Source organism: Salmo salar, chromosome ssa06, assembly GCF_905237065.1.
Source record: "Salmo salar chromosome ssa06, Ssal_v3.1, whole genome shotgun sequence".
NCBI lineage: Eukaryota > Metazoa > Chordata > Actinopteri > Salmoniformes > Salmonidae > Salmo > Salmo salar.
The window spans coordinates 95,755,392-95,771,564 of NC_059447.1; the positions used below are offsets into that span (position 1 = coordinate 95,755,392).

At 46.9% G+C, this 16,173-nt stretch overlaps 1 protein-coding gene across 3 annotated transcripts in view; it reads right to left on the minus strand.

The window, feature by feature from the left end:
• tmem214 (transmembrane protein 214) overlaps positions 1 to 15,127 on the minus strand; it is a 66,715-nt gene extending 51,588 nt beyond the window's left edge. For all 3 annotated transcript variants that reach the window (XR_006770392.1, XM_045721257.1, XM_014206295.2), the window contains exons 1-2: positions 14,838 to 15,127; positions 4,533 to 4,723 (exon numbers count right to left, since the gene is read on the minus strand). Coding sequence is in view for 2 of the 3 variants with exons in the window: in XM_045721257.1 (XP_045577213.1) it covers positions 4,533 to 4,723; positions 14,838 to 14,991 (345 nt within the window). In the remaining variant the exon portion in view is untranslated. The remainder of the gene's footprint in view (positions 1 to 4,532; positions 4,724 to 14,837) is intronic.
• Between the last annotated feature and the right edge of the window lie 1,046 nt (positions 15,128 to 16,173).

The window sequence follows — 16,173 nt, forward strand, 5'->3', positions numbered from 1 at the left end:
TATTCAAGCTACCACAAGAGCCATGTAAAATATGCTGTTATATCGAGCATGTTGAAGTATTCAAGCTACCACAAGAGCCATGTAAAATATGCTGTTATATCGAGCATGATGAAGTATTCAAGCTACCACAAGAGCCATGTAAAATATGCTGTTATATCGAGCATGATGAAGTATTCAAGCTACCACAAGAGCCATGTAAAATATGCTGTTATATCGAGCATGTTGAAGTATTCAAGCTACCACAAGAGCCATGTAAAATATGCTGTTATATCGAGCATGTTGAAGTATTCAAGCTACCACAAGAGCCATGTAAAATATGCTGTTATATCGAGCATGTTGAAGTATTCAAGCTACCACAAGAGCCATGTAAAATATGCTGTTATATCGAGCATGTTGAAGTATTCAAGCTACCACAAGAGCCATGTAAAATATGCTGTTATATCGAGCATGATGAAGTATTCAAGCTACCACAAGAGCCATGTAAAATATGCTGTTATATCGAGCATGTTGAAGTATTCAAGCTACCACAAGAGCCATGTAAAATATGCTGTTATATCGAGCATGATGAAGTATTCAAGCTACCACAAGAGCCATGTAAAATATGCTGTTATATCGAGCATGTTGAAGTATTCAAGCTACCACAAGAGCCATGTAAAATATGCTGTTATATCGAGCATGTTGAAGTATTCAAGCTACCACAAGAGCCATGTAAAATATGCTGTTATATCGAGCATGTTGAAGTATTCAAGCTACCACAAGAGCCATGTAAAATATGCTGTTATATCGAGCATGTTGAAGTATTCAAGCTACCACAAGAGCCATGTAAAATATGCTGTTATATCGAGCATGTTGAAGTATTCAAGCTAAAGACTTTCTGGCAACAGTCACTAGTGATGGAGTCCGAGTCGAGTCACGACTCATGAAAATCGAGACCCGAGTCGGTTTGCAAAGGGAGGGAACATTTGGTATCTTTCAAGGACTTTACCAGACATCTAGGTGCTGTTTTGGGACTTCAGAATATCCCAGGTGTCTAATACTCCGCCCCTGTCTGTGGCCTAAGCTCATCGGAAAATATAAAATCATTTAGATGCACTATTGTAAAGTGGTTGTTCCACTGGATATCATAAGGTGAATGCACCAATTTGTAAGTCGCTCTGGATAAGAGCGTCTGCTAAATGACTTAAATGTAAATGTTAAATGTAAAATTAAATAAGATGATTTGAAAATAAATTTAAAAAATATATCACGACAAAGCTGTGAAACATTACCTTAAATATTAACCATCAACTTAGTGAATACCATTAGTGTTTAATATGAGGGTTTCAGCATGAAATATCTTTTATATAAAAGGCAAATAAATGTGTTTATGTCAAGATGTATTTAGCATCAATGTTTTGGAGTCAAACTGGAGGCAGTTGTGAAAAAAAGTCAATAGTTGGAATAATTATATTGAAAATAATGTCATTGTTGATTCGATTCTTTTTTTCATTAATTAGACCCGGTCTGATCTGATCCGAGTGGGGGAAGCAGCAGAAAAGTAATTTAAGATAATTAACCGGAACTAATAAAGCGCGAGAGGAGGGAGAGGGGTGCTGCTCTAGGAGGCTGGGGAGGGGCCGTACTGACACGGGGAGGAGGGAGAGGGGTGCTGCTCTAGGAGGCTGGGGAGGGGCCGTATTGACACGGGGAGGAGGGAGAGGGGTGCTGCTCTAGGAGGCTGGGGAGGGGCCGTACTGACACGGGGAGGAGGGAGAGGGGTGCTGCTCTAGGAGGCTGGGGAGGGGCCGTACTGACACGGGGAGGAGGGAGAGGGGTGCTGCTCTAGGAGGCTGGGGAGGGGCCGTACTGCCCCGGGGAGGAGGGAGAGGGGTGCTGCTCTAGGAGGCTGGGGAGGGGCCGTACTGACACGGGGAGGAGGGAGAGGGGTGCTGCTCTAGGAGGCTGGGGAGGGGCCGTATTGACACGGGGAGGAGGGAGAGGGGTGCTGCTCTAGGAGGCTGGGGAGGGGCCGTATTGACACGGGGAGGAGGGAGAGGGGTGCTGCTCTAGGAGGCTGGGGAGGGGCCGTATTGACACGGGGAGGAGGGAGAGGGGTGCTGCTCTAGGAGGCTGGGGAGGGGCCGTACTGACACAGGGAGGAGGGAGAGGGGTGCTGCTCTAGGAGGCTGGGGAGGGGCCGTACTGACACGGGGAGGAGGGAGAGGGGTGCTGCTCTAGGAGGGGCCGTACTGACACGGGGAGGAGGGAGAGGGGTGCTGCTCTAGGAGGCTGGGGAGGGGCCGTACTGACACGGGGAGGAGGGAGAGGGGTGCTGCTCTAGGAGGCTGGGGAGGGGCCGTACTGACCCGGGGAGGAGGGAGAGGGGTGCTGCTCTAGGAGGCTGGGGAGGGCCGTACTGACACGGGGAGGAGGGAGAGGGGTGCTGCTCTAGGAGGCTGGGGAGGGGCCGTACTGACACGGGGAGGAGGGAGAGGGGTGCTGCTCTAGGAGGCTGGGGAGGGGCCGTATTGACACAGGGAGGAGGGAGAGGGGTGCTGCTCTAGGAGGGGGGGCCGTACTGACACGGGGAGGAGGGAGAGGGGTGCTGCTCTAGGAGGTGGGGAGGGGCCGTACTGACACGGGGAGGAGGGAGAGGGGTGCTGCTCTAGGAGGGGCCGTACTGACACGGGGAGGAGGGAGAGGGGTGCTGCTCTAGGAGGCTGGGGAGGGGCCGTATTGACACGGGGAGGAGGGAGAGGGGTGCTGCTCTAGGAGGGGCCGTCGACACGGGGAGGAGGGAGAGGGGTGCTGCTCTAGGAGGGGGGCCGTACTGACACGGGGAGGAGGGAGAGGGGTGCTGCTCTAGGAGGGGGGAGCCGTACTGACACGGGGAGGAGGGAGAGGGGTGCTGCTCTAGGAGGCTGGGGAGGGGCCGTACTGACACGGGGAGGAGGGAGAGGGGTGCTGCTCTAGGAGGCTGGGGAGGGGCCGTACTGACACGGGGAGGAGGGAGAGGGGTGCTGCTCTAGGAGGCTGGGGAGGGGCCGTACTGACACGGGGGGGAGGGAGAGGGGTGCTGCTCTAGGAGGCTGGGGAGGGGCCGTACTGACCCGGGGAGGAGGGAGAGGGGTGCTGCTCTAGGAGGCTGGGGAGGGGCCGTACTGACACGGGGAGGGGGGAGAGGGGTGCTGCTCTAGGAGGCTGGGGAGGGGCCGTACTGACACGGGGGGAGGGAGAGGGGTGCTGCTCTAGGAGGCTGGGGAGGGGCCGTACTGACACGGGGAGGAGGGAGAGGGGTGCTGCTCTAGGAGGCTGGGGAGGGGCCGTACTGACACGGGGAGGAGGGAGAGGGGTGCTGCTCTAGGAGGCTGGGGAGGGGCCGTACTGACCCGGGGAGGAGGGAGAGGGGTGCTGCTCTAGTAGACTAATAGGTTACTTATCAAATATGATGATGTAGTACCCGTGTTGAATGCATTAAACTGGGAGAAACTAGCTAACGGTAGCTAGCTAGGCTAACTGAGGCTGCATGTGCTTTCTCATCCTACAGTTACCAGTTAAAACATCTCCATTGAACATCAAGTAGCAGACGACCTGTTGGCTCTTGGTGGTTGTAACTGATCAGATATCTCCTGCCCTACATGGAGCGATGCTTTATGACTGTAGCCTGTCATTCCCCTTTAACTTCTCATTCCACTGATCAGATATCTCCTATCTCCTGTCCTACATGGAGCGATGCTTTATGACTGTAGCCTGTTGCCACTTTGATGACTTATGACTGGCCAACAACAAGATCCACGCTCCGCTCTGGTGAAAAGCAAGAGCAGCAGCATAAATACAAATCTCTCTCTCTGTCTACTGCTGCAGTCGTGTTCGGATCTGTACGGGTCCTTCCAGACAAGTCAGTTAGAATTACCCATACCCAAGACCCGTGAAAATCATATCAGAACCAACCCAAGACCCGTGAAAATCATATCAGAACCATCCCAAGACCCGTGAAAATCATATCAGAACCAACCCAGGACATTATTTAGCGTTCTGGATCCGGACCCCCCTCGGGGTCACCGGGACAGGTGAGGATCCATGAAGACCTCTAATATCAATACATTTGTATAAATGACCAAAGTTAAGATAGATTGCCATATCGCTTCTGTTAATTATCCTGAAGATTCCAGTAACTTTGGTAAATTACCAGTACACCTGAGACTGAGTCCTGGACTGGAGCACTATGACACTGGAAACCAGTATGGAAACATGCGCATGTTGTGCAAAACAGTGAAATTATTTCTCAGTATGTGACTTTCGCCCCTAGATTAGTACAGTCACTCCTCCCTGTGTGTGTGTGTGTGTGTGTGTGTGTGTGTGTGTGTGTGTGTGTGTCCCTTGTGTTGCGGACATGTGTGTAAGTTGCTGGTGTGTGTGTGTGTACGTGTGTGTGTGTACGTGTGTGTGTGTGTGTGTGTGTCGTGTGTGTGTACGTGTGTGTGTGTGTGTGTGTGTGTGTGTGTGTGTGTGTACGTGTGTGTGTGTGTGTGTGGTGTGTGTGTGTGGCTCACTGCTTTGAATGCATCCTCCAGGTTCTTGTGTGCGTTGTGTGTCTGTGTGGAGGCAGGGGGTAGCTTGGTCTTCTGTTTGCCCGCCGAAGGCTTCTTGTTGCTGGGCTCGGCTGGGGGAACCTGCTCCTTGTTATGCTTCTTCCCCATCTTCTCAAAAGCCTCGAACAAAGTCCCCGATGTCACCAGGGGAGCTGCAACACACACAGGTCAGAGAGACAGACAGAAATGGAGAGAAGAAGAGAGAAAGACAGAAGAGAACGTTTATAGCTCAGACCTTCAGCGATATGTTGCAAAACGAGGCAGAGACTCCATCTGCCTCCCTCCAGTCAGTCAGTCAGTGCAAAGCTTAGTTTGACCATGTATAGATTAGTGTTGTCAAGATACACAAGGCAGAGCTCTACAGTGAGTCTGCCTAATCACATAAAGAACAAGGAATCTCATATCTCCCACCTTTCAAAGCAACAGTGTCTTGGGGAGCTGTGCTGAAAGATACATTTTTTTAGAAGCACACAGAAGTTGGTCGAATTTAACAGAAAGTCTCCTAAAAAGTGAGACTGTTGTAACGTTCCTTGGTAATTTACATTATCTTCACAGGCCAGGCTGTTTTTCAGTGTTAGTTTACGGCTTGCTGAACCGCTAGCGAAGAGACATGGAGAATCTCACCCCTCACAGACAGACAGACATGCCAATCCCACTGTTACAATGCAAAACGGTCCGCCACTTAAAAGGGGCGGCTGAACATTTGTCTCACCTGAAATGACTCAAATATTTAAAGGTACATTGTAATTGAGCACAAATGTTTATTCATAAACTTTGTCGTTTCTTATCATAATAGTACTCATCCTCAAATACTTTGACTGTGCTCCTACATTTCTCAACTAAAAGCACGTGGTCCTTGTAAATAAAAACATTTATAAAAACAGTGTAGAACCCTGCCAGAATGTTGACTTGGACAATCGGTACCGCTGATTAACAACATTTCTGACTTTGAGTCCTCTCCTTGGCTGGAAAATGTCTGTATGGTGTTTTGTGGCTAGGCGCTGTCCTAACGTAATCGCATGGTGTGCTTCCCCCCCGAAAAAAGCCTTTTTCAAATCTGATACGGCAGCTGGATTAACAAGACGTTGATCTTTAATCGTATGAACAACACTTGTATCTTTCATCAACGTTTATGATGAGTATTTCTGTAATTTTCATTTGGCTCTGCAATTTCACCAGATGTTATTTGAGACAATGCATTACTGAACACAACGCGCCAAATTTAAACCCGAGGTTTTTGGACATAAAAGAGGGACTTTATTGAACAAAAACATTTGTGTAACATGTATTTGTCGGTTTATCGTCCCAACGATAAATGTATCGTCCCAACTCTAGGTTGGAGCCATGTAATTTACATTACAGCTGACACACAGGTCTCGGCAGCTAGTTGTAAACAGACATGTTTTTATCTGGGCTATCAGTGTAGGTTGTTTGTATCACACTGTTTCATGGCCTTATCGCTAACAGTCCAAGGAGGGTGGACTGGAGGGGGGAGCGAGAGAGAGAGAAGAGGAGAGGAGAGGGGAGAGAGAGTGCAGATAAAAAACATGTCTGTTGGCAAATAGGTGTAAGACCTCTGTGCGTCAGCTACACATGTAATGTAAATCACATGGCTACAACCTAGAACAAAAAAAACAAAATTACATTCTAGGAAGCATTTTGCATCTCTGTAATTTTACTGACAACATTCCTGTAGACTGTTCTAAAACCATTATTTGGTAAACATTAATAGCCTATGTATTATTCCTGCAGTGAAAGAACCTGCCTGTTGGCTATGGGTGAGCAGCCATTCTCATTTCCTGTCCCCACTGCACAGAGAAGAGAGAGAAGGACAACAACCACCCGAGCCACTTCCTGTTCACCCCGCTGTCATCCAGAAGGCGAGGTCAGTACAGGTGCATCAAAGCTGGGACCCGAGAGACTGAAAAACAGCTTCTATCTCAAGGCCATCAGACTGTTAAACAGCTTCTATCTCCAGGCCATCAGACTGATAAACAGCTTCTATCTCCAGGCCATCAGACTGATAAACAGCTTCTATCTCCAGACCATCAGACTGATAAACAGCTTCTACCTCCAGACCATCAGACTGATAAACAGCCATCACTAACACTGAGTGGCTGCTGCCTACATACAGACGTGAAATCATTGGTCACTTTAATAATGTTTACATATTTTGCAGTACTCATCTCATTATGTAAATACACTATTTCATACCATCTATTGCATCTTGCCTATGCTGCTCGATCATCACTCATCCATATATTCTTATTCCATTTCTTCACTTAGATTTGTGAGTATTAGGTAGTTGTGGAATTGTTAGATATTACCGCACTGTTGGAACTAGAAGCACAAGCATTTTGCTACACTGCAATAACATCTGCTAACCATGTGACCAATAACACCTGCTAACCATGTGACCAATAACACCTGCTAACCATGTGACCAATAACATCTGCTAACCATGTGACCAGTAACATCTGCTAACCATGTGACCAATAACACCTGCTAACCATGTGACCAATAACACCTGCTAACCATGTGACCAATAACACCTGCTAACCATGTGACCAATAACATCTGCTAACCATGTGACCAATAACATCTGCTAACCATGTGACCAATAACATCTGCTAACCATGTGACCAATAACACCTGCTAACCATGTGACCAATAACACCTGCTAACCATGTGACCAATAACATCTGCTAACCATGTGACCAATAACACCTACTAACCATGTGACCAATAACACCTGCTGACCATGTGACCAATAACACCTGCTGACCATGTGACCAATAACATCTGCTAACCATGTGACCAATAACACCTGCTAACCATGTGACCAATAACACCTGCTAACCATGTGACCAATAACATCTGCTAACCATGTGACCAATAACACCTGCTAACCATGTGACCAATAACACCTGCTAACCATGTGACCAATAACACCTGCTAACCATGTGACCAATAACACCTGCTAACCATGTGACCAATAACATCTGCTAACCATGTGACCAATAACATCTGCTAACCACGTGACCAATAACACCTGCTAACCATGTGACCAATAACACCTCCGCTAACCACGTGACCAATAACACGCTAACCATGTGACCACTAACATCTGCTAACCACGGACCAATAACACCTGCTAACCACGTGACCAATAACATCTGCTAACCATGTGACCAATAACACCTGCTAACCATGTGACCAATAACACCTGCTAACCATGTGACCAATAACACCTGCTAACCATGTGACCAATAACACCTGCTAACCATGTGACCAATAACACCTGCTAACCATGTGACCAATAACATCTGCTAACCATGTGACCAATAACATCTGCTAACCACGTGACCAATAACATCTGCTAACCACGTGACCAATAACACCTGCTAACCACGTGACCAATAACATCTGCTAACCATGTGACCAATAACACCTGCTAACCATGTGACCAATAACATCTGCTAACCATGTGACCAATAACATCTGCTAACCATGTGACCAATAACATCTGCTAACCATGTGACCAATAACATCTGCTAACCATGTGACCAATAACACCTGCTAACCATGTGACCAATAACACCTGCTAACCATGTGACCAATAACATCTGCTAACCATGTGACCAATAACATCTGCTAACCATGTGACCAATAACACCTGCTAACCATGTGACCAATAACACCTGCTAACCATGTGACCAATAACATCAGCTAACCATGTGACCAATAACATCAGCTAACCATGTGACCAATAACATCTGCTAACCATGTGACCAATAACATCTGCTAACCATGTGACCAATAACATCTGCTAACCATGTGACCAATAACATCTGCTAACCATGTGACCAATAACATCTGCTAACCATATAGAACCAGGAATAGATGATAGTCCTTGGTTCAGTCCAGACTTGACCAGCACAAAAACATCCTGTGGCGTTCTGCGTTAGCATCGAATAGCCCCAGCGATATGCAACTGTTCAGGGAAGTTAATAAGAACCAATATACACAAGCAGTTAGGAAAGCAAAGGCTAGCTTTTTCAAACAGAAATGTGCATCCTCCTCGTTTGCAGTATGTTATTCTCTAACCTCAGTAATGTCCTGGGAAGTAATACATTTCAATAAGCATTTTTCTACGGCTGGCCATGCTTTCCACTTGGCTACCCCTACCCCGGTCAACAGCCCTGCACCCCCCACAGCAACTCGCCCAAGCCTCCCCCATTTCTCCTTCACCCAAATCCAGATCGCTGATGTTCTGAAAGAGCTGCAAAATCTGGACCCCTTCAAACCAGCCGGGCTAGACAATCTGGACCCATACAAACCAGCTGGGCTAGACAATCTGGACCCATTCAAACCAGCTGGGCTAGACAATCTGGACCCATACAAACCAGCCTGGCTAGACAATCTGGACCCATACAAACCAGCTGGGCTAGACAATCTGGACCCATTCAAACCAGCTGGGCTAGACAATCTGGACCCATTCAAACCAGCCTGGCTAGACAATCTGGACCCATTCAAACCAGCTGGGCTAGACAATCTGGACCCATACAAACCAGCTGGGCTAGACAATCTGGACCCATACAAACCAGCTTGGCTGGGCAATCTGGACCCATACAAACCAGCTGGGCTAGACAATCTGGACCCATACAAACCAGCTGGGCTAGACAATCTGGACCCATACAAACCAGCTGGGCTAGACAATCTGGACCCATTCAAACCAGCCTGGCTAGACAATCTGGACCCATTCAAACCAGCTGGGCTAGACAATCTGGACCCTCTCTTTCTAAAATTACCTGCCTCAATTGTTGCAACCCCTATTACTAGCATGTTCAACCTCTCTTTCATATCGTCTGAGATCCCTAAAGATTGGAAAGCTGCCGCGGTCATCCCCCTCTTCAAAGGGGGAGACACTCTAGACCCAAACTGCTACAGACCTATATCTATTCTACCCTGCCTTCCTAAAGACTTCCAAAGCCAACAAACAGATCACCGACCATTTCAAATCCCACCGTACCTCCTCCACTATGGAATCTGGTTTCAGAGCTGGTCATGGGTGCACCTCAGCCACGCTCAAGGTCCTAAACGACATCATAACCGCCATCGATAGGAGACATTACTGTGCAGCCGTATTCATCGACCTGGCCAAGGCTTTCGACTCTGTCAATCATCGCATTCTTATCGGCAGACTCAACAGCCTTGGTTTCTCAAATGACTGCCTCGCCTGGTTCACCAACTACTTCTCTGATAGAGTTCAGTGTGTCAAATCGGAGGGCCTGCTGTCCGGGCCTCTGGCAGTCTCTATGGGGGTGCCACAGGGTTCAATTCTCGGACCGACTCTTTTCTCTGTATACATCAATGATGTCGCTCTCGCTGCTGGTGATTCTCTGATCCACCTCTACGCAGACGACACCATTCTGTATACTTCTGGCCCTTCTTTGGACACTGTGTTAACTGCCCTCCAGACGAGCTTCAATGCCATACAACTCTCCTTCCGTGGCCTCCAACTGCTCTTAAATGCTAGTAAAACTAAATGCTCTTCAACCGATCGCTGCCCGCACCTGCCTGCCTTTCCAGCATCACTACTCTGGACGGTTCTGACTTAGAATATGTGGACAACTACAAATGCCTAGGTGTCTAGTTAGACTGTAAACTCTCCTTCCAGACTCACATCAAACATCTCCAATCCAAAATTAAATCTAGAATCGACTTCCTATTTCTTAACAAAGCCACCTTCACTCATGCTGCTAAACTTAACCTCGTAAAACTGACTATCCTACCAATAATCCTTGACTTCAGCGATGTCATTTACAAAATAGCCTCCCACACTCTACTCAGCAAATTGGATGTAGTTTATCACAGTGGCATCCACTTTGTCAGCAAAGCCCCATATACTACCCACCTGTATGCTCTCATTGGTTGGCCCTCGCTTCAAATTCGTCGCCAAACCCACTGGCTCCAGGTCATCTATAAGTCTCTGCTAGGTAAAGCCCCGCCTTATCCCATTTAGCACAAATATGGTGGGAAATTCTCTGAAGAGCCGAAGGGGAAAAAAAATCGGATCATATTTTGGCAGGTTACACATCAAAATATCAAATCATGCATTCCCTGGATATGTCAGCTGATCTACAGTAGCTTCCCGACCGCCAATCAGCTTCCCCACCGCCAATCAGCTTCCCCACCGCCAATCAGCTTCACCACCGCCAATCAGCTTCACCACCGCCAATCAGCTTCACCACCGCCAATCAGCTTCACCACCGCCAATCAGCTTCACCACCGCCAATCAGCTTCACCACCGCCAATCAGCTTTACAGCAAGTAAGCACTTCGTTGGACGATGTATACCATGCGTATCCCATACATAAATCTAATAAAACTTGAAACCCTCAGTTGTCTTAATTGGCACTGGGGGAAAAAAGTTGTCCTAGAGCCCTGCCGCTAATATAAACTGTCCATTATTAAAAATATATATTTTGGTATATTGTTAGAGGAAAAGTTACATGAATCACAATTTTACTTTTGTCCATATCACCCAGCTCTAGCACGTCCCCCCCAAAAAAGTATTTATCTTTAACGCAAAACATGGATCAAATTATCACGATATGGATGTGTTTATATCACCCAGCTCTTTAACTTTATTTATACAGATTTTTTACCTTGTCAGCTCAGGGATTCAATCTTGCAACCTTTCGGTTACTAGTCCAACGCTCTAACCACTAGGCTACCTGCCGCCCCAGCTATGCTAGTGACATGTCGAAGTCTGCTTCCAATGTAAAAAACAACTAGTGCTGAGCGCCTCACCAAAATTAGTTATTTTTCAGTTTTTAAAACAACTAATTGACAGACATTGGTTCAATTATTTGAATTCCATTTATTTCATATTTTTTTGGTGAACTCAATGGCACATTGCACAGCAGTTTCTCTAGAGATAAATCCGATCATGCCCAAACTGTGCGACTGAGTAGGGAGTTTTAGTTTCCAACAGGCCAACGTTCTACATAGTTTAGTGCAGAAAACGTGATAATTAACTACAATGACCATAATCCATTGTGCGAAGTTGATGAAGATGAATGGTCCGAATGGACAACAGCAGTATCGAAAACTGCAACTAAAAGGTAATCGTCTGAAATCGGAGTGGGGGAATTGTGTGTGAATGATAATGAATCACTTCCTGTTGGGATGTGTTTGTTTGAGTTAGGATACACATGTAAGAGACATGTTTGAGGTGTCAAACGATGAAAGATGTTTTGGGAAAAAGTAGAGTTTGTCCGAGTGACCAGGAGTGGTGTTATTAAATTGTATTTCTGAAGAACAGAGGAAGATTGCAGTGAGATTCAAAAGAATCCGAAACCACAGAAGTTTTGCTCTTCGGAGTAGAGACACCCGTCAAAGGAGTCATCTGAGGGGTAACGGAGGATGTTCAGGTTAAATTCCCGGTGTAGTGGTACCCGGCGTCTGACCTGCTGGGTGACCGGAGGAAAAACAGAGTCTGTCGGTCCGGTTGGTTGGTTTCTGATAAAGAGCAAATACCTACGCATGTGAAGCTTGGTTATGTAAGAGTTGTCCTTCCCAAACTACTGCAGTGTAAGAATTGTAAAGGATTTGGCCGTGTTTCAAGTGTGTGCAGACAGTGTGTTTATTGAAGAACGGTGTGTAGAAGGACGACGGTGTTGCAACTGTGGTGGGGATCATGATCCCAGAGTTCCTGGAGTGCCCTGTAAGGGTAAAGGAGATTGAGGTGGCAAAAGTTAGAGACGTCAATCGAATCTCCTATGCAGAGGCGATTTAAAAGAATTGAGAAGACAAGTGATGTTAGTGAAGACATGGTAGTGGATGTTTGCTGCCAGTCAAAAGAAACCGGTGTTATAAAAACGTGGATTTTTGTAGCATTCATTGCCACAGTTATAAACGGTGAAAAAATATATATAAGAAACTGGACATTACTGTGGCTGCAGCAGACAACTTTCTGGGACTTAAAGGACTTTTACAGCTGAAGACTTGCAAGTGGTACTGGCACCAGAAGACCTGCTCTCCCAGGTTCCCCTTGAGCCCGTGTATGAATCCGATGCGTTTTATTTTTTTTTTAACAGAAGTTGTTTGATTTTGTTTTTTTGGGGGGTATTTTGTTACATTTTTGGGGAATTCTGTTTCCATCCCACACAGTAGGTGGCGGATCGATCGCCAATATTAATTAGTAAAGTTAGGCTGCTGGAGTATAATATTGGGTTAACCTAAACATTTTATATTTAAACTTCAATGGGGTAGCGAAGTTTCAAGGACCCCGGGTAGTAGAGGTCCAAGGTCCGGTCCGAGTAGAGGTCCAAGGACCCCGGGTAGTAGAGGTCCAAGGACCCCGGGTAGTAGAGGTCCAAGGACCCGGTAGTGGCAGCCCCGGGTAGTAGAGGACCCCGGGTAGTAACCCGTAGTATAGTACCGAGGACCCGGGTAGTAGAGGTCCAAGGACCCCGGGTAGTAGAGTACCAAGGACCCCGGGTAGTAGAGTACCAAGGACCCCGGGTAGTATAGTACCAAGGACCCCGGGTAGTATAGTACCAAGGACCCCGGGTAGTAGAGTACCAAGGACCCCGGGTAGTATAGTACCAAGGACCCCGGGTAGTAGAGTACCAAGGACCCCGGGTAGTAGAGTACCGAGGACCCCGGGTAGTATAGTTCCAAGGACCCCGGGTAGTAGAGGTCCAAGGTCCCGGGTAGTAGAGGTCCAAGGACCCCGGGTAGTAGAGTACCGAGGACCCCGGGTAGTATAGTACCGAGGGACCCCGGGTAGTAGAGGTCCAAGGACCCCGGGTAGTAAAGTCAGGATCACAAACAGTTATCCCTGCTCAGTGATGACGTTTTATTTGTTGAGACATTCCTAGCAAACTAAGCTAGTGGTAACATTAGCTGCCTGGCTACATTTCCCTTCGTTAGCTGCCTGGCTACGTTAGCTGCCTGGCTACATTTCCCTTCGGTCAATAACGTTAGCAGCCTGGCTACATTTCCCTTCGGTCAATAACGTTAGCTGCCTGGCTACATTTCCCTTCGGTCAATAACGTTAGCTGCCTGGCTACATTTCCCTTCGGTCAATAACGTTAGCTGCCTGGCTACATTTCCCTTCGGTCAATAACGTTAGCTAGCGACACCATGGGTCTTGCGAAATCTATTTTATAGACAAGAACGGAGAACCTACCTTTCTTCATGATATTTCCGTTGTTGTCTAACAGCAGGCTAACTAACATAGCAGGCTAACTAACTACTGTCATGCAAGGCTATATGGGGTCCGGAGAAGGCAGGCTGCGCAGCCACGAACCCTGCTAGCCACTAGCCACCAACCCTGCTAGCCACTAGCCACCAACCCTGCTAGCCACTAGCCACCAACCCTGCTAGCCACTAGCCAACAACCCTGCTAGCCACTAGCCAACAACCCTGCTAGCCACTAGCCAACAACCCTGCTAGCCACTAGCCACCAACCCTGCTAGCCACTAGCCAACAACCCTGCTAGCCACTAGCCAACAACCCTGCTAGCCACTAGCCAACAACCCTGCTAGCCACTAGCCAACAACCCTGCTAGCCACAAGCCAACAACCCTGCTAGCCACAAGCCAACAACCCTGCTAGCCACAAGCCAACAACCCTGCTAGCCACAAGCCAACAACCCTGCTAGCCACTAGCTAACTAATCCGGCAGGCTTCAGGGGCTGCCTGGCAAACCAGTGGGTTTCAGGGGCTACCTGACAAACCAGTGGGTTTCAGGGGCTACCTGACAAACCAGTGGGCTTCAGGGGCTACCTGACAAACCAGTGGGCTTCAGGGGTTACCTGGCAAACCAGTGGGCTTCAGGGGTTACCTGACAAACCAGTGGGCTTGGGGGGCTACTTGACAGACCAGTGAGTTTCAGGGGCTACCTGCCAAACCAGTGGGCTTCGAGGGCTACCTGACAAACCAGTGGGCTTGGGGGGCTACCTGACAGACCAGTGAGCTGGCTAGCCAAGTCAACTTAACTAACTACCAGTTTGGCTAATTAGCGTTAGCTAGCTTAAACCATACGCTGATGCTAACTACTTTGTGGTTTAGCGAACATCCGCTAGGTTAGCCAGACAACGTGGCAGACAAAACTAGACCCCAAAAACACACATTATTACATTAGCAGCACTTAGCTGCTAGGTTGTAACGTGAGCGACAGTTATAAGTGGCGGGTATGTCGGTCGGTAGATAGTTAGCAGTGGCTAACGTGAGTTGCTAACCATGTCAACTTACGAAGCTGGTCGATCCTCGTCATGTTGGATTCGCTCAGAGCTTTCCGTCCAGCTTTCTTCTCTCCGGGATTTTTCCCTCCGCTGCCGGCGGTGCCCGGTTTCTTGCTTTTTTTCACGACTTCCCACTTTCCAACCTGACTGTTATTTGACGCCATTATCTCGATCGTACAGACCCTGAGGGAAAGAAAGTCGTTTCGAATAGCTTGGTCCTGCCCGGTAAAGAGCGTGCTGCTTGAGGAGTAGCTACTAATGTTCCCGGTGCCACGTCCTCTTAGCCCCTGTGACGTCACACCACCGATAGTTTTTGAAATGTCGGTACACAGTTAGTTTATCTTTATCATAAGGAAGAATAGCAGACTTCACAGTTAGTTCTCTTTATCATAAGGAAGAATAGCAGACTTTCCAATCAGATAAGTGAGATTGAATGGTATGTGTAACACAGCCTACGCCACATTTTCGGTACACTTTTAAAGTGTTTGATCCCACATGTTGCTTGGCACAGCCTCATTACAATGTAAATCAAATCAAATTGTATTGGTCGCGAACACATATTTAGCAGGTGCACTGAAACGTTTCTATGTCCAACAATGCAGTAATACCTAACAATACAACACAATACGCACACATCCAAAAAATAAAGGTATTAAGAAATATCTGAACGAGCAATGTCAGAATATAAATATATACAGTATATATATATATATATATATATATATATATATGATGGTATGTATAGACAGTATTGACAGTATATGAATAGAAAAAGGTGTACAACAGTAGGTATATAGGATGAGCCTTGACTAGAGTACAGTATATACACTGAGTGTACAAAACATGAAGAACACCTGTTTTTTCCACGACAGACTGACCAGGTGAATCCATGATCCCTTATTGATGTGAATTGTTAAATCCACTTCAATCAATCAGTGTAGATGAAGGGGAGGAGACACATTAAAGAAGGATTTTTAAGCCTTGAGACATGGATTATGTATGTATGTCATTCAGAGGGGGAATGGGCAGGGCAAAAGATTGAAGTAACACATTTAACCAGCATGGCTATCATTTGTCCAAACTATTGACTGGTACTGTATATGTATATACACTACCGGTCAAAGGTTTGAGAACACCTACTCATTCAAGGGTTTTTATTTCTACTATTTTCTACATTGTAGAATAATAGTGAAGACATTAAAACTATGAAATAACACATATGGAATCATGTAGTAACCCAAAAAGTGTTAAAACAAATCAAAATATATTTTATATTTGAGATTCTTCAAAGTAGCCACCCATTGCCTTGACGACAGCTCTGCACACTCTTGGCATTCTCTCAACCA